This window comes from Lithobates pipiens, unplaced genomic scaffold (assembly GCF_037356315.1).
Source record: "Lithobates pipiens isolate NorthernLeopardFrog02 unplaced genomic scaffold, aLitPip1_a1.2 Scaffold_30, whole genome shotgun sequence".
Classification (NCBI taxonomy): Eukaryota; Metazoa; Chordata; class Amphibia; order Anura; family Ranidae; genus Lithobates; species Lithobates pipiens.
This window is the reverse complement of record NW_027507791.1, coordinates 111,946,105-111,973,570: the sequence shown is the minus strand read 5'-3', so window position 1 is coordinate 111,973,570 and position 27,466 is coordinate 111,946,105. Positions and strand designations below refer to the sequence as shown.

General features: G+C 41.5%; 1 protein-coding gene across 6 annotated transcripts in view; it reads right to left on the bottom strand.

Annotated features, from left to right (window-relative positions):
- The window catches only part of MEIS2 (Meis homeobox 2), a 199,073-nt gene that overhangs the window by 15,622 nt on the left and 155,985 nt on the right, over positions 1-27,466 (bottom strand). For all 6 annotated transcript variants that reach the window (XM_077464762.1, XM_077464763.1, XM_077464760.1 and 3 more), the window contains exon 10: positions 206-264. In XM_077464762.1, coding sequence (XP_077320888.1) covers positions 206-264 — 59 coding nt within the window. The remainder of the gene's footprint in view (positions 1-205; positions 265-27,466) is intronic.

The following is a 27,466-nucleotide window of genomic DNA, read 5'->3' as shown; positions in this document are numbered from 1 at the left end:
CCTATGGTGGGATGCTGGGACTTAAAGGGGGTGAGATTGCCCCCTCTTCTTGTCCTTACTGTCTCCCAGAATGTTTTGCTGTGGCATTTTTATTTAATGCACATTGAACCCCTTCTGTTTCACAAACCTTTTGGCTGCTTAGACGTTCCTGAAGTTTAACTGGTTTAATGTCAGAGCTAGGGAGATAAGGAACTAGGCCACTTACCTGCTCGATTAGACTGGTCAATCATAGGCTGGACTATCCGTCTTCTGGCATTGATAAACCTGTAACACACAAGGGGAAATTCCTGGTATTAGACACAAAGTATTGGATAACTCTCACAGATAGTGTCAAAATAAATTTTTACCAAAGTTTTCACTTTAAAAGACAATTGGCTTCTGCTGAAACAGTGGAAGTTATAACTGAAGAAACGTGAACTTTGCTGGATCCACAAATCATTCACTGGACACACTTTTGTAATGTTTCTGTGCAACACAAAAAATAATCCTGTGATTTGTGAAATGTACATCAATTTGTTACTAATGTTTACCATCAAGAGGAAGAAAAAAGCCAAATTCCAAAGATACTTATACCCTTATGTGTTATTATTAAAATGTAGAGTTATAGGGAAAGTTAGGATGTCACGGACACAAAGAAAACAATCTCAGAGCAATTTAAAATGTTACTGCTAACAGGTCAACACTTGTAATTTGCATATGACCACTTCTTAGTAAATAATGCTGATACAAAATATAAAAGAAAGGGTAATGGTGGTTGCCCATAACAACCAAAAGAATGACTGCTTGTTTGATCCTAGAACTCAAATCTGATATGAACAAAGACCTTTCTTTCCTCCACTGCTTATAAAAGAGCCCTTCTTTAAAAAAAAAAAAGATATCAGTACTTTGCAAACTTTAATGCACTCAGCATTCATCTGCCTTTACTCTTTTACTGCTGCAACACACTAACAATCTCTGAAGTTTTGTTTCCTAACAAAGTATGAGATCCCAGAAAAGATGTTTCTGATTTTTCAGCAGGCCCAGAAGCCCATCCCTTTCTGATCTTGCAGCATAAGCCCACTCCCCACCCAGTCCACCCTAAATGAGGTCCAGGCTTTTTGTTTTCACATGGCTTCAGCAGGGTCAGCAGAGACATCCATTAAACTGTCTCGTGTTTTATTGCCAGCCTTACAGAGGCTGTAAGACCTCCTCCCCTTCTGCCCAATACCCACCACCTCCTGCTGACCCAAACTTTTTAAGCCAGGGGTCATACAGAGGTTAGTGCCAACTTGGGTTGACTTCTGGTGTTGACTGGTAGCCCTTAGCAACACAATGTTTTAAAACCTTGACGCATTTACAGACACTAAATATTATAACATTAAGAAGAAACTAAGAGAACTCTACTGCATTCATTTTGTTTTACCAAGCTTGAGTCTGGTGTTACATGGTGAGGGGGACTGCTTTTACTTGTGGTGCCTTTGTAACACATCTAAAGGACCTCTTATAACCTATGGAGTTCAAGGAATTTTTTAAAATACTGTATTGAAAGTAAGATTGCTTCTGTAACCAGTGTTTGTTCCCTATAAATCAGTGTAGCTATATATTCAAGAAATGCATGAAGCAATAAAAAAGGAAAAGCTGTTGAGAAGTTATTTGACATGTGCAACCAGAAGATGGAAATATGGACATTGTCTCTACATTCCCTTTGTATTCTGTTTTCATACAAGAGATCTGTAATTATTTATTAATAATAATAATAATAATAATAATAATAAGTGGTGACTAAGCACTTGGCATGAAGACAGACATCACATAGTGGATACAAATAACCAGTTGTTCCTCAGAGTATATATGGTAAAGAATAATTTAGAAGTACAAAGTTGGACAAAGTTCTGTACTACCTACTGTATTTTTAAATTCCTGGTTGGAGTAGGTAGCCCTGAAACTATTTCTATCAGATGTTCTAGATCTGAGCCAAGGCTACTCAATGCTGGTCTCCAGGGTTCCCTGATAGTTCTTGATTTTCTGTTCTCTTCAGAGAATCACAGATGAGATAATTTGTGTTATACTCTTATAGCCTATTCTCACTGCTGAGTTTTCCCATGTGCTTTGCTACACAGGAAAATGAATTAAAAATCAAACACAATGGTGTTAGCAGAGCTGCAGGGTTGGTCTAAGGGACATGTATTGGGAGAAAAAAAACATAACGTGGTTCCATTAGCTTTTTTTTGAAGAGTGTCTTTAGGGAACGCCTTTCATCTTGGTGGGCCAAGTTTAATCCAATGTAATGTACTGCATACATGTAAACACAATCTTACACAGGCTATTAATTAATGTGCTTACTGTTAATATAGCTATGACATACCAGACATTGGGAAATGTACACTGTTAGTTGTCCAGCGGTATCAGAGTTTAGCATCACTGATCTAGGTTACTAAACCGTTTTAAAGTGCTGCTTATTAATTGCCTATAGCATAAAGCAGTCATATGAATGGACTTTTTCCATATACATCATATGAGTGGAAGTAATGTAACACTGAAGCTGCTGGTTATTTAGTCAGTGGCTGATGCTGAATTAGGGGGTCTAACGCTCTACTGCTGAACAAAGGGGTCTATTAGGAATGTGTGGGGGAAGACAATGACAGATTTATCAGCTGTTAGACAGTGAAGGGTTAAAGGCGCCCAGGGCAGTGCTTAAATCTGGACCCAGGGGGCTGGCATGCACCATTTCTGTTTACCAAGACGGGTGTGAGGAGAACTGGGTGTGTATCCTTTATATTGACATGTGTTTGGTATTAAGCGCATGGGGGACTTTCCCTCCACCTCCTCCCTAAAAGTAGGTAGTAACGGTCCCCTATTTGACAAGGACATGCAGAGCCATAAGTCACAGGGCCGTTAAGGCTGGATTTAATTTAGATGGTAATCCCAGAATGAGTGCCTGCAATTTTTCATGTTACCTTAACTGGTAATTGTTGCCATTAATCCTCTGTGTTTCGAGTTAAACAAATAAAAGGTACTAGTATAAAGCAGACCCCCTTAGACCCCGCTCTACACCTCCTATGGATTAAAAACATGGCCGCCCTTCAAGGGTGCACACACTTAGAAGGTCGGAGTCTCTCTCAGCAAATGAGAATTATTTGTACTTCCAATGAACAGCAAGCTGTTTATCACTGCTTGGACAAACTATTCCTTTCTGAGGAGACAGAAATGTAAGACAGGTTGGCTTGTTTAAAAGAGCCAGGATGATGTTCAATAACCTATCCTGACCAAATAGATATCAGTGTTCTTTAGTGAGATCAGTCAAAGATAAATTTGGTTTATATCAGTCACTACATTTAAGTAAAGGAAATTTTTTTTTTTTTACCCCAGCTCCATGATCCCTCATTTTACATCCTTATCCAAGCCATGAGAAATTCTAAAACATCTGTACTAACAGTACAGAAACTATAAATTGAAATTAATATTTTAGCACTATCTAACATGTAGATATGTAGCACGCTTCCATCTATCCACCAACAAAGACCCTCTGAGGCCTGCAAACCATTAGGGATCCCCACCCCCAACACACCTCCAGCTCGGCACTCAGGCCTGTCTTCAAACAAGTCATTAAATGGAGGGTTGAAGGTTCAAATAAGGGTCATTTCTTTGGATACTACACAGAAATGTTTAGTAAACTGGGAGCTCTCCACTGATTGCCCTCCACCATATGTGCACTAAGAAGGGGCCAACGCAGAGAACATGACAAAGCTCTCCGGTTACCATGGTGTGCAATTTGGGTTCATCTTTATGAATATAAAACCTACTGTACTCCAAGGAATGAATAACAGGACCTGTTTGTTGTTTGTTGTTTTTAAAGACTCTTACACAAATGATATCTAATTTAGATTTGACTTTTGAATGTAGTATTTTTCTTGTAGCAAGCAGCCCCTTGGGAATATAAAGTAAATCTTGGAGCATGTCATGATGACCCTATAAGCAACTTTGCAAGAATGCACACACACACACACATATTTCAGTCGCATCCAATAAGTGTTATTATTATTATATAGAATTTATATAGCGCCAACAGTTTATGCAGCACTTTACAACTTGAGGGTAGACAGTACAAATACAATACACTTTAATATATTATGAATCAGAGGGCCCTGCTCCTTAGAGCTTACAATCTACGAGGGAAGGTCAAGAGATACAAGAGGTAATAACTGTGGGGGATGTGCTAATGGAGAAAATAAATGTACAGTTGTTAGATGGGGGCCAGATAGGCTTCTCTGAAGAGATGAGTTTTCAGAGATCGTTTGAAAGTGGAAAAAGTAGGGGAAAGTTGGACAGATTGGGGTAGAGCATTCCAGAGGATGGGAGAGGCTCTGGAGAAGTCCTGAAGGTGAGCATGGGATGAGTTGACAAGGGAGTTAGAGAGCAGGAGGTCTTGGGAGGAGCGAAGAGAATGATTAGGTTGGTATTTTGAGACTAGGTTAGAACTGTAGCTGGAGGCCAGGTTGGGGATTGCTTTGTAAGTGACAGTTTACTTCTGTATTATATACTTGCCTTTAAGTGTGGGTAACTCCTAAAATAAACTCCTCTTATAAGAATCCTTTTGGTATGCTAAATATACCATTGAAAGTATTTTGTTATATCTTTTTCTTTTTTTCTTTTACAGAAAACTGTTACATTAAAATCTATACATCAAAATATGCAAACATTATTGCATGCATAGTCTGGTAAATGCAATTCATATAAAAAAGAATGAAATTATAAAACCTTGCAATGAAATCATATTTTAGGAACCTTCAACATATAAAAAACAAAGTATATCCAAAAAAATATCTCCAAGCGAGTAATTACATCATGAAGGAAAAGAGGGCTGAAAACACTGAAATATAGTAAACTCCATTACCTTAGGGAACAAATATTTGGTAGAATATCATAGCCTTTGGGGAACAGGTTGCAAAGTTACAAGTGAGCCAAGAAGGGGAAGGGGGAACTTGCCCAAGGTGATCAACCATGCAGAGCTCAACTGAAGAACTTGGCAGGCCAAGAACAAACTCAGAGGATACTTTGTTTATCAAAGTATCATGGGCATCAATCCAGGCAGACCAGATTTTATCAATTTTTTTTGGGCAGTTTCTATTTTCATAAGTCAGTTTGTACAAAGGAAGGACTCAATGGTGGTTTTCCAGGCCACCAGGGTGGGGGTGGCAACTGACAACCAATGTAACAAGATTTGCCATCTTGCACAGAACCTGGTGTAAAAAATAAACAATATGATAACATAACAGCTCATCTCCAGATAATCAACCTTTCCCAACGGGAACACTTTGGGGGCAAGCATTAACTGCAGATCACATGTCACTAAGGGCCTCTGGATTGCAGGATTGCAGAAAGAGACAGGTCCATACTACGTGAAAGAGAGTACCCATTGAGCATGCAAGGGGTCAGAGATCAGGTAAGTACTGCCCAGTCTCTGCAGAGTGCAATAAGCTCTTTGAAGGCATTTAGGCTGGACAAATCTGTCTCTAGCCAAGATCATATTGCTCACATAGCTTTCTACACAGTCTTTCCATTCGTCTTCAGTCAGCTTAGGTGTATCGTCTGTTCATCTCCAATAGGTATGCTCTAATCTGGTGTCATAAGCAAGAGATAGGCACAGATATATAGCAGGCAACAGTTACCCCATTGCCTTAGAGGTGAGTAATTTCTCCAATGAGTCTGATTCCACAGTCAAGGGCACCGAGAATTGAGACATCACTTCATGTCTAAGCTGCACAAACCAGAAAAACATCCATTTGGGGAAAGAAAATTTGGATTTTAGTTTGTCAAACTGCATAAACCTTCCATTGGCCATAATATGTTTTAGGGTGGTGACCCCCCTTAAGAGCCCACAGGTGAGGATATGGTAAATTATAACGGTGAAGGAGGGAAGGGTTGCCGCATGGGGGAGTATGCGGTGAATAGGTAGACATGGTATGATATTTTTCTCTGGCATGGTTCTAAACTCAGATCGTAGTACTCATCAAATATGTGATCTTAGTATGAGAGCGAAGGACCCTAAAAGCCAAATTACTGAGAGTGTCATAGGAACCCATCACAGCCGCCTCAAGAGTAACTTCAGGATTATCTGGGAGAACCAACATCTGACTGTGACCAACACCATCACCCAATTGTAAAGCTGGAAAGTAGAAAAAGCAAGTCCACCCGGGAAAAGCGGCAATTGGAGTGTCAATTTCGCCAGGCGAGGGACTCTCCCCACCCAAATAAGAGGATAATGCTACCAATCTGGGCAAAAAAGGGTTTGGGGGTGGACAAAGGAATGTTCCTAAAGTAATATAGAAATGTTGGTATTTATCTGCATGTGCTGCACCATGATTTAAGTTGTTTAAGTAATGGGTAAAGGTTGAGTTCCAAATAATCAGAGATCTGTGTGTTCTGTTATATCTGCTTTAAATGCAAAAAATACCTTTTGAGTTTGCCAGAAATCTTGTGAGCTGATAACTTCCTGTGCTCTGTTTACAAGGAGGGAAGGAGGTGAGGAAAGGTCTATGTTCTTTGTAATCCATCAGAAATGAAGTAGGCAGGGTTGCAAACACGTTGTCATGTCAAAAAAGAAATTAGGAGCACGCTATATTTCTGGCACATCAACAGTTATTTTTATATACTTGCAGCATGCTTCATGGAATAAAACACTGGTAATGTGTGTGTATTTCAGAGATGTACAAAATATTTTTTTTCTACATTTTTTATTAACATAAACTTTAATCTCATCAGTCAAGACTTTTTTTGTTAGTTTGTTTTATCACTAGCTGTTTGATATCAGGACTCATGTTATTAAACCCAAAGCAATGTTGGGCATGAGAAGAAAGATTGGGTGCATACTCCCTGACTTGAAGTAAGGGGGAAGTGCTGCATCACAATACTGAGAGCTGCAAATTCATCGATTTCAAAAGGAAATGTTGAAAATAAACTACATTTTTGACATCCTAATTGGGAGCTTTTTTTTTTTCTTTTAAAAAAATGTAAAGGGTTTTTCTACTTTTGTTTGGAATAACACCTACTTTCTCTTTGTTATATGTCCACATTCACATAGCATAACTTAAAAAAAAAATTGCAGCTTACCATCTTAGATGGTCTTTTTAACAAGAAAAAAAAAATATAATTCCGACCAGCCACACAAATGAGGTGGATTGAGGAATCCCAGCCGCCCTCCAATCTAATGATCAACTTCTTTCGAACATGGACTGCCACACAATATCAAAATTCACCAGGTCCCTGATGAACCGGCTGAACTTCCATCTAACTATAACCACCTTTACTTCTCTTTGTTATGAGGGAGGCTACTAATCTGTGTTTACCACAATTACTCTGTTGGTAGACATATATCTCATCAATTGGACTGGATCTGAACCTGCCTGTCCTAACAAAAGCTTAAAGCTTTAGGAGCTGGGCTTTCCCATTGTATAGTAATGAGCAGAGGCTTAACTAGAACCTTCAGGGCCCTGGTGCAAGAAATCATGAAGGTCCCCCCGACCTCCGACCTGAGCCATTCTCTGTGAGCCCAAAGCCCTTCCAACTGATCCCATGACCCTTTACGGCCCACAGTGGATCCCTTTCACATGTTGTGCAGTCCTTCAGTCTTGGGCTTCGCCATAATGACGGAAGGCCAGGGCCTAGTCACAAGTGTGACCTTTGCAACCCTAGTTCGACCAGTGGTGTCAGTGTGGACTGGGAATGATGTCAGTCAGTATGGCAGTGGACATGGTCAGTAGGGCAGTGAACGTGGGCAGTAGAGCAGTGGACGTGGTCAGTAGGGCATGGAACGTGGTCATTAGGGCAGTGGACATGGTCAGTAGGGCAGTGGACGCAGTCCGTAGGGCAGTGGACATGGTCAGTAGAGCAGGGGACGAGGTCAGTAGGGCAGTGGACGTGGTCAGTAAGGTAGTGGATGTGGTCAGTAAGGCAGTGGATGTGGTCAGTAGGGCAATGGACATGGTCAGTAGGGCAGTGGACGTGGTCAGTAGGGCAGTGGATGGGGTCAGTAGGGCGGTAGAAAGGGTCAGTTGGGGTGGTTAACAGGGTCAGTAGGGCAGTGGACAGGGTCAGTAGGGTGGTGGACAGGGTCAGTAGGGTGGTGGACAGGGTCAGTAATGCGGTGGACAGAGTCTGTAGGGAGGTGGACGGGGTCAGTAGGGTGGTGGACAGGGTCAGTAGGGCAGAGAATGGGGTCCGTAGTTTTTTTTATTTTTTATTATTTTTTTACCATCTTATTTTATAATTTTATTTTTTATCGTTTTTTTGTTTTGTTTACAGTTTTTGATGGGAGGGAGGCAGTGGAGGGCAGTGTGGGGGGACAGCATGATGGGGGGGGGGGTAGTATGGGAGGGAGGTAGTATGGGAGAGAGCAGATTGATAGCAGCACACCTGGAACACTATACTCGCTGGGCGGTGTATTTTTTTACTCTCTGCTGTAACAGAAAGTTTGTGGCTTACCAGGAGCGGCCTCAGGCAGGGAGCTTTTCTACTACCATTCCAATGGCAGGAACAGCCTTGAGGCAGGAAGCGGGAGTCAGGGTCAGGGAGGGTGGAGTTGGGAGGCAGAGCCGGCGGTCTTGGGTAAGGATAACTGCTTGCTTCTTGGCTGGATAGGAGGGATGGCGGGGCGGCATATAGGAGAACCGATCCTGCTCCTTCAGCCATTGAAAGACCTGGAGGAGACAGGAGGAGAACAGAGGAGATCGGTTCTCCTATATGCCGCCCCGCCAGCCCTACTATCCAGCCTGGTGCTAGCTGCATCCAGAGTGTAAAGTCAAGAGGCAAACAGTTTTCTGTACCTAGGACCTCTATCTCCGTCTCCCAGCTTGGCCCCCCAACTCTGACTCTGGCTCACACAAGTGTAGACAAAACTGACAGGGGAGCCGCACGAGCCCCCCCGCAGCCTGGGGCAGAGTCGCGATGATGACTCTTGCACCCTCTATAGCTACACCCCTGGTAATGGGAATTGGAATCAGCCGGCTTCCAGCTCAGCTATTGGGACAGATCATGCTGAACTAGCTGAGAAATGGTTACAGTCAGTCATGACACCTTCTCCTCAGACAAAAAAAACATTTTTTACAAATATTTTTAGGCATGTTGTATGAATAGAAGCACATAACAAACATACAGCGCCTTGCAAAAGTATTCACCCCCTTTTGGCTTTTTACCTACCGTATATATACTCGAGTATAGGTCGATCCGAATATAAGCCGAGGCCCCTAATTTACCACAAAAAAAAATGGGAAAACTTATTGACTCGTGTATAAGCCGAGGGTGAGACATGCCTGTCCATCCCTGTGTCTATCCCTGTGTCCATCACTGTGTCCATCCCTGTGTCCATCCCTGTGTCCAGCCTACCTGTGTCCTGTGCCTCTTTGTCCTTCTGCAGCCTGTGTCCTTCTGCAGCGATCTGCATGTAAAAACATACGCGGCCATGCCAGGATCGCCGCACCTCATCTCCTCGTCTGTGACAGATGGCGGCCATTCCACTGTTCAAAAGCCGCGCCTCCGTCTGTGATAGGCGGAACACTCAATTTCCCAGCAGTCAGTGTTCCGCCTATCACGGACATCCTCTCATCCTCGTCCGTAGTATGAGGATGAGCGGATGTCCGTGATAGGCGGACCACTGACTGCTGGGAAATTGAGTGTTCCGCCTATCACAGACAGGGAGGCGCGGCTTTTGAATAGTGGAATGGCCGCCGTCTGTCTGCACGACACGCTGATCGGGTAGGCAGACAGCGGTGACTCGAGTATAAGCCGAGGGGGGCACTTTCAGCCTAAAAAAAGGGGCTGAAAATCTCGGCTTATACTCGAGTATATACGGTATTTTGTTACATTACAGCCTTTATTTAATTTTTTTTAATCTGAATTATATGTGATGGGTCAGAACGCAATAGTCTAAGTTGCTGCAGTAAAATTAGAAAAATATACACATAAAACTATTTTTCAGAAATAAAAAACTGATAATTGGCATGTGCGTATGTATTAACCCCCTTTGTTATGAAGCCTATAAAAAGCTCTGGTGCAACCAACTACCTTCAGAAGTCACATAATTAGTGAAATTATGTCCACCTATGTGCAATATAAGTGTCACATGATCTGTCATTACATATACACACCTTTTTGAAAGGCCCCAGAGGCTGCAACACAGCAAGAGGCACCACTAACCAAACACTGCAATGAAGACCAAGGAACTCTCCAAACAAGTAAGGGACAATGTTGTTGAGAAGTACAAGTCAGGGTTATGTTATAAAAAAATATCAAAATCTTTGATGATCCCTAGGAGCACCATCAAATCTATCATAACCAAATGGAAAGAACATGGCACAACAGCAAACCTACCAACAGACGGCTGCACACCAAAACTCACGTACCGGACAAGGAGGGCATTAATCAGAGAGGCAGCAAAAAGACATAAGGTAACCCGAGAGGAGTTGCAGAGTTCCACAGCAGAGATTGGAGTATCTATACATAGGACGTCAATAAGCCGTATGCTCCATAGAGTTGGGCTTTATGGCAGAGTGGCCAAAAGAAAGCCATAACATTCAGCAAAAAACTAAATAGCACGTTTTGAGTTTGCGAAAAGGCATGTGGGAGACTCCCAAAATGTATGGAGGAAGGTGCTCTGGTCTGATGAGACTAAAACTGAACTTTTTGGCCATCAAAGAAAACGCTATGTCTGGCGCAAACCCAACACATCACATCACCCAAAGAACACCATCACATTTTTCAGCAGTCGGTACTGGGAAACTGGTCAGAGTTGAGGGAAAGATGGATGGTGCTAAATACAGGGATATTCTTGAGAAAAACCTGTACCACTCTGTGTGTGATTTGAGGCTAGGACGGGGGTTCACCTTCCAGCAGGACAATGACCCCAAACACACTGCGAAAGCAACGCTTGAATGGTTTAAGGGGAAACATGTAAATGTATTGGCATGGCCTAGTCAAAGCCCGGACCTCAATTCAATAGAAAAGCTGGAGCAGTTTTGCAAGGAGGAATGGGCAAAAATCCCAGTGGTAAGATGTGGCAAGCTCATAGAGACTTATCCAAAGCGACTTAGAGCTGTGATATCCGCAAAAGATGGCTCTACAAAGCATTGACTTTAGGGGGGTGAATAGTAATGTACATTGACTTTTTATGTTATTTTGTCCTATTTGTTTGCTTCACAATAAAAAAAAGAAAAAAAAAAAACCTTCAAAGTTGCGGGCATGTTCTATAAATTAAATGATGCAAATCCTCAAACAATCCATGTTAATTCCAGGTTGTGAGGCAACAAAACATGAAAAATGCCAAGGGGGGTGAATACTTTTGCAAGTCAATGTATAGTAGGGTTTTCTTAAATATGACTGCAAAAGTGGAAATGCACTGTGATACTGCTTTAATATATCCTGAACAAAAGGTAAAGAGCAGTCAATCACTCAGATATATTATAATCCTAAAAACGAAAGAGTAAAGATTTTTGTTATCGATAAAGGTACGAAGAACATGAAAAGACAGCTGGCAAACTGAGTCAGTAACAAATACACCTGCATGAATGCATCTTCAAATTATGTAACTGCTACAAGGTGCCATTGCCCAGGTGGCATCAGAAAAGGTGGATGGACCAGAGCCTAAGCTTGCTGTGGGTTTTGCATAAGAAGTATGCCTGCTGACAAGGCGGCAGCAGGTCCAAGCTTCATCACCCTCCATGCTTTGCATATCAACATGATTTGCATACAACTGGCCTTTTTCATTTGCAGCTTTGCTGGACAGGCTAAGAACTCTCTAATAAATGTTATATTATTGGCACAGTTATATGTAGAGTAAAACGGTCATGGCACAATGGTATGATCTCACATATTCTATATACAAACATAAAAATAAAATGCTTAACAGTATAGCTGTAATTCTAAGAATATCATAAACCATCCATTGTAAAATATAAAGCTATTGATCACAGAGGAGTCCCATGAACATAAATCTGTTCTACAAGTCATGAGTTCTGAAGTGACATGTAATATATTGTTTAATTTACAGCAATGCTTGTTTGTCATACACAAGTTTTACTTTAGGGTAAGTACATGCTGGTCTTTTCATCGCTGTTTAGTGTGACTGATGCACATGGCCTGCATGAGGAAATTCTGTGAAATGTGGCCTATTGCTTCCTATGGGACGGCACATGTTCTGTGCACATTACAGAAACCACGATTGCCTACCTGTTTTAGGAGCAGTCGTCATTCAGGACAACATTAATATGAGTGGATCATGCCTTTGTCATAATGCTAATAGAATCTAAGTCACAATAAGCCAGCCATGGTAAAGAGCACAAATGAGCTGAACAGCAAAAACACAGATTATTGTGTACAGTATAGAGTAGAGTATAGAGTATACTTAACCTTAAGTGTTTGTTAAAGTGAAGATCCGACAATTTTCTTTTTTTGTGTCAGCAGCTACAAATACTGCAGCTGCTGACTTTTAAAATATGGACACTTACCTGTCCAAGGCGCCCGTGATGTCGGCACCCAAAGCCGATCTGTCCCTCGGCTCTCGGGTGGAGGCACACTGGTCCCTGCTGTCTTCTGGGACCTCTGTGTCTCCCAGAAGACAGCGAAGGGGACAGAGGAGGTGTTGGATATGGCATAGATATCCGCGGATAGTGCGGCTATCTATACCCAGAAGTGGGAGCAAATACCTGTATTATACAGGTATCTGCTCCCCCCTCCCCCCTGAAAGGTGCCAAGATTCCGAAAAGTGGTAGTTCCATTTTTGGGTGGAACACTGCTTTAAGCCTTACAATCAACTTCTTTGCTCCTTTGGTGGTCTGGTAAATATACCATTGATGGTGTTTAGTTATATCAGTTTGAGATATCACCCATTTATCTTGTCAGAATTTCAAAGATGTCCTGTGCTTTCTGCCAGTTTAATCTCAAAGAGGTTTAGGCCTCCAAGTTCTTATCTGAGACTAAAAATCAATTTGTCGCAATGCTGTGATTAGGAAGACAGTAGGAGTAGTTTAGCAAAAGACAATGGGCAGGTCTGACACCCCTCAGTCCACTATAATGCTGTGTGCTTTCAGCCCACAATAGAACATTAGGAGCTGAGAACATTTCTAAGCAACGGGTATTTTTCGGTACTTGGAAGGTGTAAAGCATTTGTTACCCCAACGCTCCATATTCCAGATATGTGCCTGCTGTACCATGTATTTATATGAGAAAGTATGCTGTTCTCTTTGTATTGCTTCCTTTGTGTGAAATCCCTGGTGTTCCTGCTAGCCCATCTGCTTCTCTGTTAAAAACTGATCACACTAAGCAGGAGAGCCTGCCCTTCTCCATTGATCAGACCTGTCCTGACACGCCTCCATTGCACATTGCACTGGGGAGCTCAGTGTGCTGCTGCTTTTCCTCCCCTAGCTCTTGTACAGCTGAGAACAGAGGGAACAAAGGAAATGTATATCTATACAAAAATGTTTTGCATCTAATATCTATTTTAAACTAAATGGGTTGTTTTACAAGGTGATAGTTTACAATCACTTTAAAGTTGATTAAACGTGGGTTAGTTTGCCTTGTCATATACTTTATGGGCCCAATTACACTTATGCCCATGTTTTTGCACATGAATTTTTGACTTGCATTTTGTTGAGCATACTGATCCCTACTCATATCTGCTTCATGCCTTCCTATGGAGCAAGACAAGGCAATACATGCATTTTTTTTTTTTACAAGTGGTGGTGTTCTGCAAGGCAGGTACGTTTGTTTTGTCTGTGATTGCACATCAAGGTACTTTTGGTGAAAAGTGTGAATGTTGCCTTATTGTTTATGTGCCTTATTTTTACTGACAGTCATGAATTCTTTTTACTTTTAATGGTATTTTCTTGGTGTTGTTCTATGTGACTGTACCCTCTCTTTTACAAAACACTGATTTTATCGCAATTTTTATTTCTGAGCTATACAAAGTCATCAATTCATGAATTTACATGAAATCTGACATATATACATGAAGCTGTTGTAAAATGAAAATGTTTTTAAATTGTATTCTTTTGAAAAAAATAAATAAAAAAACACGACGATGAAGGAAAGCATGCAACAGGGAACTTAGTGCAAGCCAAAGGAGAGTGTGTTTCTTTTTTTATCGGACACAAAAAACAAAATAAAAAAATGCCCACGGAAACGGAGCAATTACAGAGTTCACGCTTTGAAGAGATGAAGGTGAGTGTGCATGTCCTTAGCCTTTCTAGCTCTGATTAGCTTTGAGGAAGATATTTTCTAGGTCTCTGGGAGAAATCTCAGGGCCAGATGTTACCTGTCCATCAAGTAGCTGAAGTGGACAAGTAGGCTGGAAGGGAGCATGTCAGCGCTTTGATCTGGGATAGAGGAATGGCTGATTTATGGAGTGGAACTCTGTTCATCCGTTCTGTTTTACTTTCTGTCCTAAGGCAGAACCACATATTGCAGAGAGAAGGGAAGAGAGAGGTAGGGAAAAATGCACCGTTCTTTACAACATCAACAAGCTCTGACAACTGAAACAGGGTTTTTCTTGGCCTTAACAAAGCTTGCAGGCATATCCTTTGATGCTCCTGTTTTCCCCCTTGTGCTTTCTCTCTCTCTGTTCAACATACTACTCGCTGTTTAATTCAGCTCCAGTAAATGGAATGGACTGTGGCCAGTATGCCTGGGGCATCAATACACCTGTGTGCTCAGGATGTCAGTGCACATGGGAGTGTGAGAGCCAGTTCACTGTTAGCTCTACCTGGACAGGCTGCCATCACATAGGAGCACCATCTCCAGCTGGGAAGTCACAGCCTCCACCTACAGTCTTCTCTTTCAGGCCTATAAGTTAAACTGAACAGTCTTTACAGAAAAGCTGTTTCTCCATTCTCTAAAGGCACCCACGTTGATTAGATGCCCATTGCAGAATGCCTACAATCAGATTTGAATCACAGGTAAAAAGTGTGCAGGAAAAACTATAGCCATGCAGGTCTAAAGGAGTGTGAGACATAAAACCTAATCCTAGTTATGAATATGTCACAATCCTTGTATATGGAGTATGTAATGTATAATATTGCACATAGAGTGTAGGGGTCAGGAGTATGCAATGTACACTCAGAGTACAGCAGACAGGAGTACATAATGTACAGAGTACAGGCATCAACAGTATTTATCCCTTCCCCCAATAAAAATCCCCCACCCCCTAACAAAACCTACCCCTCACCTCCCTCAGCAAATATTCTATCCTCACCTTACCCCTCCCAAGCAAATCCCTCCTCATACCCATTAGCAAAAAACACACACTCCCTCCCCACCAGCAAAAAATCCCCTACCCAGAAAAAACCCTGCTCACCCCCTAAGTAAAAATGCCCTCCCTCAAAAAAGTCCCCACCCCTCACCACTGAAATCCCCACTCCCCAGCACAGAAACCCTCACTCCTTAAAACTAAAATCTCAGCTCCCCAGCACTGAAGTTACTCCCTAGCACAAAGATGTCTTGCAGAGCAGCGCCCAGTGTGAGTGAAAGCAATTTCTCCTTGGCTGTGTCAAATGACACATTGGAGCTGAGAAGGAGCCTAGGATTTTCTCTGAACTGAGGTCTTTGTGGCTATGCAGGAGTCTGCTGGTGAGTGAAATGATTTGCAGCTTAGCAGGGAATCTTTTATAGCAAGAAAGTGGAGGATGCTGCTGACCGAGTGCATGTGCCCCCAGTGCATGACATTAGCCAAGTCCATGTGTGAGAATAACCATGGATGTCTAATAGAATTTAAGAATAGCATAGATGCCAACTGATCTGGATTTGCCTGGAATGTCCCACATCTAGGTGCTCTGTCCCTATAATTTTGTGTCCTGAGATCACATCACCCTTATTTCAGTTCCTAAACATTCGCAGTAACTCGGAAAAAGGGTATTAATCGGATTGTGGCTACAAGTGGGCAGTCCTCGCATAATTAGATTTGGGACCTTTAAAAAGTGGGCATGACTCAAGTAAGAGTACCTGGAATGTATGCATGGTCTTGGTGGGACCACCGAGAAGGTGGGTGTGTTAGGTATTGTCCATGGTCAGGGGTGACAGCATCATGGGGACTGGGATGAATATGTTGGCAAGTATGGAATAACCATGGATGTATAAGTAAGTGTAAGAATAGCCATTGAAATGTAGTGAGTGTGAGTAGATAAGGAAAAAGATGTACATTATTATGTAAAATCTGATCACAGTTTTATAGTTTCACTGTTAGGAGTCTGCACATTTACCCATAGCTCTAGGTCTGATCTGTGAAGAATCACCTAATCTAGGAATCCTGGCAATGATTCCTGCACTATATGTTTCTCTACAGAATGGACATATCGGCACTTATGCATGCAAAAACTTTGCAATTTGCCAACCTGTCGATTCAGCTGTTTTTCAGCAATTCACTTATCACTTTTCTCATTGGGGCAGATTTAGAAAACTGGAAATGAAAAAAAAGCAGCTGTGAGGTGACCAATTAAATGGCACAAACAAAAAAAGTTTGTCAGTTTTCATTTGTATAAGTGACAAATAGAATCTACCTAGTCGCTATGAGAGGCATTATCCACTTTCAATCACCTTCTATACATCAAGGTAAGGTCCGAGCTCTCCTTTCTTGAGCTTTAGGCTCTTCTTTATCTTTTTTCCATTGCCTATAGAAATCTCTGAGTGTTTAAACACATTATGGCACTTAGATAAGGAATGCCATAAAAAGTTCGAACTATACAAAATAAACCAACATTTTACACAACAACAACAAATCCAAGCCTAACCCATGCTCAGTTGTCACCATAGGTCAAAAGACTTAACATTTTTCAGAGAATTTTTTACAGACAATAACAACAATGCACAAACCTGGCTGTGATAACAGCAACCCTTCACATAATTACTTATCACTTGGTACATTCAGCCTGACCATTAATGGTTAGAATCTCAGCCGGCTCCTGCTGAACCAGCCGACTGTGTATGGCCGGCCTTAGTCATCACTTCTCCCTTGCCAAAATGCTTTTATCAAGCCCCTGGTAAAGCCCTAGCTTGTAAACTTGTATCAGTAGAGTCTTGTTATTACTGTATTTTGCTCCATATTGCATGCACTGCCACCCTTTGCATCATATTATTTTGGAAAGCACCCTGTAGGAAGATGACATTATTTAAACCATTAATACTAATATAAAATAATTACAATAAAGAAGCAATTATTGTTAAATCATCGGTATGCCCAGTTTTGCCATAGCATCATCATTCATGTGCCACCAACATGACCTGCAGGGTCTGAGTACTACCTCTACTAATAAAACCCAAATCCAACTTTTCTTGATATAAAATGCGACTTGATAGGTTATATGTGTTACCCATTTATGTTAAAAACGCTGCAGTAATCCTCAGTTCTTTTTTTTATGTTTCTTTCAGCTATTTCCGCAGTGCACCATGCAATGTTTTAGAATATATACCTTTGATTTGTAGTTAATAAAAAACAATGACCCATAATGATACTTAACCAGAGCTGGGTTAGCAGCAATTTAGAGCAATCAGGCTAATGAAAGATGATTTCTAACTGGTTGTTCAGATATATTTTCCAAGGATCTCTAGTTTTATTGTATAAAAGCTAACATTTTACCCTATTTAATTTATGTCAAGTCTCACAGCAATCTTACCCAGGTATGGCAAATACTCAATACTACCAATTTTCCCTAAATTTCCTCATGTATTTTTTAAACAAGATGCACTCTATGAAGCAAATCACTGGGTGGATGAACAATTAAAGATACAAACTTACAAAGCTGACACACAAACACAATTTGTGAAGGTCTGAACCCAACACCCATAGTGACCCTAATAGCAGATGTAGCCGTCTCACTTCTCCAGTATACACAATAGAGGCAGCTTTAGAAAAGGAGCCCCTTTTACTAGTAACCTCCATTACATTCACAATTGCTGTGCCAATCTTATACAGCAAATAGTAATTTTCCCTGGGAGCAATGCACATTGCTGTAATTATAGAGAGGATGGCTCTCCCTGCTTGGAGTCAATAAGACCCATTTCTAAAGAGCTTCTTCACTGTAGGCTGGTGTCCACTACTGACATCTTCCTTTCATACTTGATATCTGTAGGAGTTGAAAATGACCGATGGAGATGTACTATGTACAGAGGACAGTCAACATAGACAGAATGGGCAATTTCGACTTACTTAGGATGCATGTGATGTGTGAAGAAAAGTGAAGCATTTACAGTGAATTTTTGTGAATGAAAAGCTGGGCTAGTTTCTATATCCTTGGTAGCTGGAATATATACTTTAGCTGTGTTAAGTGCTGCTGACCTTCTTGTATTTAAAATGGAACTCTAAAACTGATTTAATTGAGGATTTTATTTGACACACCTCTCACACAAAATGGTCTATGAATGTAAAGTGGAAAAATCCAACATAGTTTTCCAAGCAGAAGTCTGATTGCATACTATGTGAAGTTTGGAGTTTGTGATACCCTTGACTGCCTAACTTAATGTAGAACTAAAGGCAAAGCTTAGAAGGGTTATAACCCCAGTCAATTTTGTTTTACCATCTGTATACCATTGTGGAGGTTTGCCCTCACATCCTGTTCTATGGCCAAAACAGGAAGAGAGAAAATCCTTCCTAAGTGAGAGAATCCGTGGTTGTCACCAGAACTGTTCCCCATTGGAAGATGTCCCCTTTATTCCTGTTCTGGGAAAAACCCAACATTTGGAATTGTCTTTTACTTTCACTTTCGGTTAATCCACTTATTGACTGCAGCCGTTTATTGATGAAGGAAATTTCCCTCATGTCCCTTCGACAAAAGATCAACTTCTCTTGAGCAGAGAGCCCACACACTAATCAAAAACCATCTGGTCCCCACTGTGCTGGCCGAGGTTAATCAGTGTAGAACCAGCTTTAGAAAACACGCATTTAGTTGAAGGGAGTCTACCTGTGTATTAAAGTGAATCAGTGAGTATTATAATATGGGAGCTGACACTTGTGACTTGTTTCAAAAGGTGCAGACTCTGGGGCTGTCATTCTAATCCCAGATTTGCTACCTAGTAAATCATGTGAAAACGTTGTGTGATGGAAAACCAACACTGCCTATCACCCTGAAAATACAATTTTCACAGTAAAACACTGTGACAATGCTGTTGAATATTGGGGGGGGGGGGGGAGCAAACTTCCAGTTCTAGATGAAAACCTGTTTCACTTGTAAAATTGATTAGAGTGGAGCAGTGGCTAAAACCTTAAACCCAGAATGAAAGCTACAATGGAGTTGTTTAAATTTAACTATTTTTAATTCATTTTAATAAGTTAACAAATATATATCAAAAAAGCTACATACAAAACAGAAGAAAACAATAAAACTCATACATGACACAAAAGGAAGGGCAATGACAAACATACCAGAAGATGTATATTCTAAATCCCTATTCTATTTTTGTAACATCCCTGTTCATTACCCTTAAAAAGGAATATTAGGAGAAGTGGACATCAAACAAATTGGAGCATATAAGGTACTAAAGCTGCCAGGACCTACTACTTAGGCCTCTTTTACAGGAACGATCCATTCAGGTCTGCCTGTCAGTTTTTTAGGCGGACCTGAACGGATTCTCCATAGACCTCTATGGAGCGTTGGATGTCAGCGGTGACACATCCGCTGACATCCGTCCCGATCCAAAAAAGTGTGACGGAGGAAAAACCTACTTTTCCATCCATCTGAGGTTCGGATCGGGTGACATCAGACTCTGCAGTTGGTCCTCATCCGATTCCCCATAGGGGAGGCGCCCTGACAGGTCCATCCCTGCACAGTGTGCAGAGACGGAGATGTCATCTTCCTGCTCGGACGGAGCGATCCCAGCTGAGCAAGCGGATGTTCACGTGGTGGATCATCACGGATCCGTCCCGTGTGAAAGGACCCTTAGTCCCTATATCAGGGATATGCAATTAGTGGACCTCCAGCTGTTGCAGAACTACAAGTCCCATGAGGCATAGCAAGACTCTGACAGCCACGAGCATGACACCAAGAGGCAGAGGGATGATGGGACTTGTAGTTTTGCAATAGCTGGAGGTCCGCTAATTGCCTATCCCTGCCCTATATCCTCTCTTACACCCCCCCCCCCTCCATCAGCCTCCCATCCACCACATATTCCATATGTTGTGACGTGACAAAATCATTTGTCATTGGTTTAAAACTTTGAGGACTTGAATGACTTAGAAATGTTCCATAAAGTACAGAATGTAATCTGATGTAGCAGGTTTGTCCTGAACTACTATTCAATAAGGCAGCAAACAAACATGGTTGCAATCCAGGAGGGATTTTTACAGCAGCTTTATAGCATAAAACAAGAAAAACACCTGGGTGTCCAAGCAACTAACTAAACTAAGGTCAGTTCTTGACAAACAGGGTGCCCACTAAAGACTTTTTCAAAACACGGGCAAGCTTATACACTCTGACAGGAAGAGACAATGAACGCCTATAGCGCTGACAGTGCCTTGGTAGTCCATTGAGAACCACAAGCCGGCAGCTGCTACGGATGTTGGAACTTGAAGTTTTCCATCCACAGAACATTGTGGATGAGTTAAGCGGACAGGCAGATCCCTGCATTTTTTTTTAAAATTGTGACAGCTAGCAGGGGAGAAAATTCCCCACTAGCTGCCAAAGATGTTGGAAAAGGACAACAGCCTGTAATGTAAGTTGTTAATGACCTGGCAATACTGTATGCATTATACCTATCTATGCAGAAAGTGGCGCTGTAGCATTATAGTGTATAGTTCATGTTTTCTATTATATAACAGGATGTATTGTCTGTCTCAGTGCATATACTTGTATATTCCTGCTTCCTGTTCGTGTTTCTGCATTCTGTAAGACATGTAATCGATTTCTCCATGAAAGTAAAGCCATATTACTGCATCCAAGAAGCTTCCAGCGCTTAATACTCTGCACAATAGGTTATGGGTCCCAGGCACCCAGCAAACCCAGCAGCACCCAGAGGCACTGGAAAGAATACACAGTGAGTACAGCAAGTCAGTGAATACTACATACATGCTACTGAAACATGGCAAGCGGTTCAGATGTGAAGTTTGCAATTGCAAAGCTGAACAATTACCAGCTATGGAAGTTTAAACTGGAAGTGTTTCTCACCAAGAATGACTTATGACAAGTACTGAATACAGACAAACCCACAAGATGGAGAGATGGAGGATGAGGACAGGAAGGACAGACAGACAAAAGCAATTATAAGCTTACTAGTGGACGATGACCAGATTATCCACATAAGAACAGAGAAAACGACCAAAGGTATGTGGATTTCATTACAAAAGCTGCATGAGCGTTCAAGTCTAAACAGCAAGTTGTACAAGATGAGACTACAAGAAGGCCAGCAAATGAATGACCACGTGAATGCTATGCTAGAGATCATAGAGCAGCTGTGTGCCATTGAAGAGGACATCAAAGATAATCAGATTGTTGCCCTGCTCCTCTGCAGCCTTCCAGAGACTTATACTGTTCTCATTAACACTTTAGAAACCAGACCAAAGCAGGAGCTGACACTGGAATATGTCAAAGGGAAATAAATTGATGAATATGACAGAAGGAAAGAAAATATGCACCATGATGATAAATCTCTTAAGATGTACAAAGGCATAAAGCAAAACAAAGAAAGCAGAGCCTGTTTTTGCTGTAATAAGACTGATCACTTAAAAAAGGACTTATCTATCTGGAAAGCCGAGCAGCGAAAGTTAGAGATATTCACAAAAGAAAGAGTCAAAGCAATCACAAAGGAAACTGCAGACACATCATGGAGTGGCACCATTAAAGTAACACAAAGCGGCAAGCCACGCGGTTGGTGCATAGACTCAGGTGCGACAAGTCATGTGACTAGTGATGAGACCTTCTTCACAAACATTGATTACAGTACAAAAGACAAAGTTTTCCTAGCAAACAGGAAAAGCATCACTTCCGAAGGTAAAGGCGAGGGCTTCCTGAACTGCATTACACCACAAGGCAAGAAGAATATCCTTGTAAAGAAAGTGCTATATGTTCCAGAACTAGAAGGCAGCCTTCTATCAGTGAAAAGTCTTGCAAACAACGGTCTCACAGTTAAGTTCCAGGTTGATGAATACACAATTCACAATAATAAGCAATGCCTTGCAAAAGGAAAACTGGATGATCACCTATACAGGCTCATCACCACAGACCAGCAAACCCATATTGTATCTAATTACCTACACAGCAGATGTATTCACTTATGGCACAGGCAGCTGGGCCACAGAAGTCCAGAAGCTATACAGGACATTATAAAGAGATGCTTATCAGAAGATTTGGCAATAATGCCTTGCAAAGTGCTCATGAAATGCAAATGCTGTATTGAAGCAAAAGCCACACGTGCTCCCCTTCCACAGGCATCTCAAAGAAAAACTACCCACCCCCTGCAGTTCATACACAGTGATGTATGCGGTCCACTGAAAACTTCCACATCAGGTGGGATCAGATATTTATTAACTTTCATTGATGATTATTCCAGGTACACAACTGTTTATCTGATGAAACACAAGAATGAAACATCAGAGAAACTTCAAGAGTTTGTTGCCATGTCTAGCAACAAATTCCAACGTAAACCAGGAATAATACGCACTGTCAATGGGGGAGAATACATAAGCAAAGAAGTGGCCTCACACTTGAAGAGACAAGGAATAGTACACCAGAAAACCACATCATACACTCCTGAACAAAATGTTGTAGCAAACAGGAAAAATTGCACTCTTATAGAAATGGCCGGGTGAATGTTGTTGGATGCCAGCCTACCTCACAAGTACTGGGGAGAAGCAGTCATGACTACAACCTGCCTACAGAACACACTACCCTCAAAAGCCATTAAAAGTAATCAATTTGAAATGTGGCATGGGTCAAAGCCTAGCTTAGGACATAGCAGAGTGAAAAGTGATCCAAGCTGGAGAACAGAGCCATAGGGCATTCTAGTAGGCTACAGTGAGTAAACTAAGGGTTACAGAATCCTACACCCAAAGACTGACAAAGTGACAATAAGCCGTAGTGTTTATTTTGATTAGAGCCCATCACTAGAAACACTGATCCCTGAAAGCTGTCAAGTGAATATGCCAAGCAAACCAGAAGAAAATACCTAAACCAAGTTCCCCACCAGATCCTGCTGAACTGCCGGAAGTAAGAAGTCCACTCGGACTACAAAGGGGATACCACCCGCAACACTGTTAAAACACACAACATACTTGAACCAATATTCTGGGAAGACATAGAAAAACTGCCAAAACATGAAGCCAATAAATGGAGAAAGGTGGCAGAAGAAGAATTAAAGTCACTTCAAGAAAATAAGACCTGGAAACTCATAGAGCTCCGCGCTTAACCGCAAAACGATAGGAAGTAAAGTCAGATGCAGAAGGGAATATCCACAAATACAAAGCCAGACTAGTTGCCAAGGGTTACTCCCAGAAATTCGGTGAAGATTACGATGAAACATTCGCTCCCGTAGTAAGACACTCCACCATCAGAGTGCTTCTTAGCCTTGCAGCTGGGAAGAGCATGCAAGTGAAACACCTAGACGTTAAAACTGCTTTCCTATGTGGATGCATTAAGGAAGATCTCTACATAGAGCAACCGCCAGGGTTTGAGCAAGGAGACAACCTTGTGTGTGAACTTCAGAAGAGCATCTATGGTCTTAAGCAACCTGCAAGGATGTGGAATGAGAAAGTGAACAAAGTACTTACTAAAGAGGGATTCTCAAGAAGTAAAGCAGACCCCTGTCTCTACTCCAAGAATCAAGAAGACAGATGGATATACATCCTCATCTATGTCGATGACATTGTAGCCTGTTTTGAACAAGAAGGGGATTACAATCAGATAGTTCACAAGCTGAAAGACAATTTTTAAATCAAAGAACTTGGTAACATTAGCTACTATCTGAGAATCCAAATAGAGAGAGAAGAAGATGGAAGTTCTCTTCTCAGCCAATCTCAGAAAATCACCGATATCTTGGAACAATTCCATATGCAAGATGTAAAGGAAGTGAAAACTCGTATGGAACAAGGCTACTCTAAAGAGCAATGAAGCAGTAGATTTGCTACACAATAATGACATGTATCGCAGAGCAATTGGTAAGCTGCTATATGTTGCTACTGTGACAAGATCAGACATAGTCGCAGCAGTGGGCATACTATGCGGGAAAGTCTTGGCTCTTTGTCAGCATGACTGGAACGCAGTAAATAGTGATGCAATACCTCAAAGGAACAATTCAGATAAAGTTACGGTTACCAGCAACATCACATCCAAAACTGGTCGGATATGTTGATGCCAATTGGGCCAGGGACTGCACAAACCGCAAATCCACAAGTGGATTCATCTTCCAGTATGGGGAAGGAACCATAAGCTGGTCTAATCGAAAGCAAGTAACTGTCGCTCTACCTTCAACTGAAGCAGAGTACATTGCAACAGCACACACATGTCAAGAAGCAATATGGATTAGTCAACCGTTTGTGGACATTGGAAAACCAATGCCTCATTTTTTTGAAGACAACCAGTGTTGTATAAAGCTTACGCAATCAGAAAAGGTCAATCCTAGGACCAAATGCATTGACGTCAAGTATCACCTACTGAGAGACAATCAAGAGCAGCAGGTGGTGCTGTAGTATTATAGTGTATATAGTTCATGTTTTCCATGATATAACAGGATGTAATGTCAATCTCAGTGTATGTACTTATATATTCCTCCTTCCTGTTCATGTTTCTCCATGCTTTAAGACATGTAATATATTTCTCCATGAAAGTAAAGCTGTGTTACTGCATCCAAGAAGCTTCCAGCTCCTTTTGCAATACTCTGCACAATCAAAGAGAGGTGGTCCATTCACAATATGTTACACATTACACCCTGAATATGGGTGTTATATGTAACATGTTATGAAAGGTGAACTTATCCTTTAGGCTAGGTTCACACTAGCCTGTACTGTGCTTTTCGGTTGCAGGTGTGGGAAAAGCATAAATTCCCGCACCCGCAACCGAATCGTGCAGCTCATGTGAGATGCTCAGGGCTGTCGGTTATTCTGAATGGAACCCCCATGCATCTCTGCCCGCGGCGCCATCATGGTTGTGGAAATTGCAGGGAAACTGCATGGTCAAAAAGACCATGCTGTTTTCCTTCAGCTGCGTTTTAGAAAAGGAGCATACACCTTTTTTCTGCGGTTTGCGTTACACAGCAGCCCATTCAAAGGAATGTCATGGTGTGCCTGAGAAGCCCGAGCCTTAATAGACTTTATTTCAGCTTTCCACTTACTGTATACAGTCGGCTCTATTGGCAACTTAATTTGCCTTACACCTCAACTTCATAACCACAACAGTGACAAATATTTTATAATACTATTTAGTAAGGCAAGAAATTAAATATCCAAATATAACACAGAAAACAAAAGATGTTCTGCAGGGCTCTACAGAGTAGTTGTTTGGTTATTTCCTAATGTGTAGGCAGAAGGTTTTTGTAGCTGAACCCATTACATAAACCTCAGTATAAAAGGAGGAAATTGGCATGACCTGTAAGTGGTATGTGTCACAAAGGGTTAAGGGGCAGTGCAGTGGTCAGCACTTCCTGAGCTCTCACATCATCAGCTGGAAGGGGCAGATACATAAAGGCTATTAAAGGATGGTGGAAGTGTTCAAGTTTATTGATTAGTCTGCCTCGGTACCAGCTACGCAATGGTGCCAGGCCCCAAGGGCCATAGTTTCTATTCAGGGTCTTAACCTCGAATTAAAGAAAATGTGTTAGCTGCAAAGAGATCAGCCTTATCAGAGGCCCATAAACAGTGCAGGCAGCTTCCATAAGCTTCGGTAAACTGACCGGTACATGGAATTTACCACAAAATAGCTGGCCCTAAACTGAAAGATAAAACCAAACCTGTTCTTAAAACAGAGGTCTCAACTGTATAAACCATCAGTTTTATGTGGAGCCAACTGCATCAGACTGCTTTGCACATTAAATGATGCCGGAGCTCCAGTTGTTAACGTGTTGTTTATTGAGAACCTTGTTTTAGCTGTTATTCTGAGGTCGCTCCCCCCAAAAAAAAACAGGCTAACCTAGCTCACATCTAATAATCAAAAGACCTGAAAATGATTGTGTGACCTTGTTTGTGGTCTTAATGTACAGATTGTACCCCTTGCTCTAAACTATGACACTAACGCTACTTCAGCCAACACTTAAAGTGATATTAAACCCAAAACCCAAAATGTATGATATTACATTACATCATTAGATGTGGTGGCTGCTTTGGTTTTATTTTTTTAGGCTTTTCTCCCTCTATTTTCACTTGGTGACCTGGCCAGTAACACACCCCCTGTGTTCAAGTGCCTCCACTCTGGAGCACAGGGGTGGCTCTGACCAGTTGCATTGTTAGTCTGGGGGGAGAAGTGTTAGATGGACTAGCACTTTTGGGATAAAGGTTTTACATAAATAAATCTGACCATTTTAAGCACCCATGCCAGGGGTAAATGGTATGGTTATTTTAAAAAATAAAACTAATGCAGCCATCACATCTAAAAATTGGTGAGCTGTAATATAATAAATGTTTGCTTTTGGGTTAATATGAGATCCTCTGACAAGTTTTTATTGCTGTTTGTATCAGGTCTGATTGAACAACCTTCTTCAGATCTAACAACAATTATGTAGTATAGAAGTCAGCTGGTTAGATACAAATCGAGTGGATTGTTTAGGTCGGGTTTCTACTCCATACATTTGCTAGAAAAGAGCATGAACAGAGATTGCACCCACAGACTGCAAGGTGGATGGTCATCTTTGCAATTTGTTCATTGTTATCTGTGCCTTCCAGGTAACAGTGGTCCCCCCATTTCTTGTATGGATGCCAAAAGTACAGGCAGTGAGGGCAGTTTTTGCCAATGGGATCACAGATAGAATTCTGAACTCTCCCCTACTCTATACATGTGTCTGGAGTTAGGGTTTAATTGATTGTTAAGGTGTGGCTATACAGGTACCTGTGAGTGTTATAAATAATAAAAAGAACTTCTTGCTTCCAGAGTGACCTGCCTCAGAAAGTTCACCAATTTGCAAAGAGCACAGCTCAGCAATGAAATATAAAAGAACCATAACATTTGAATGACTTAAAGGTCAAAGATAGCATTAACCCTTACCTACTGCACACTAGATTAAAGGCAATGGCAATGAAAGGGTTCCATTTTTTTCACTCATAACTAGGCTGAGTAATCCTGCGCTGTACTTTAATTTGGTTTTAATTTTATGAGCCTCATTTTAACTGCTTGCCTTACAGACCTTTATTCCTTACAGGAACAGTTACCTCATAAACACAAGATCCGCCGCTTCCTATACACTTTGCCTTCCACCTCAAACTGCATTTTCCCTTCTCTCCCTCTCTCTCTCCCATTTTTATTACTATGGCCTTTTCCATTTTTTCTGCTCCAAGCCTGGGACACAAATCTCGCTGCTATTGCAGTGTGTGACATCTCCG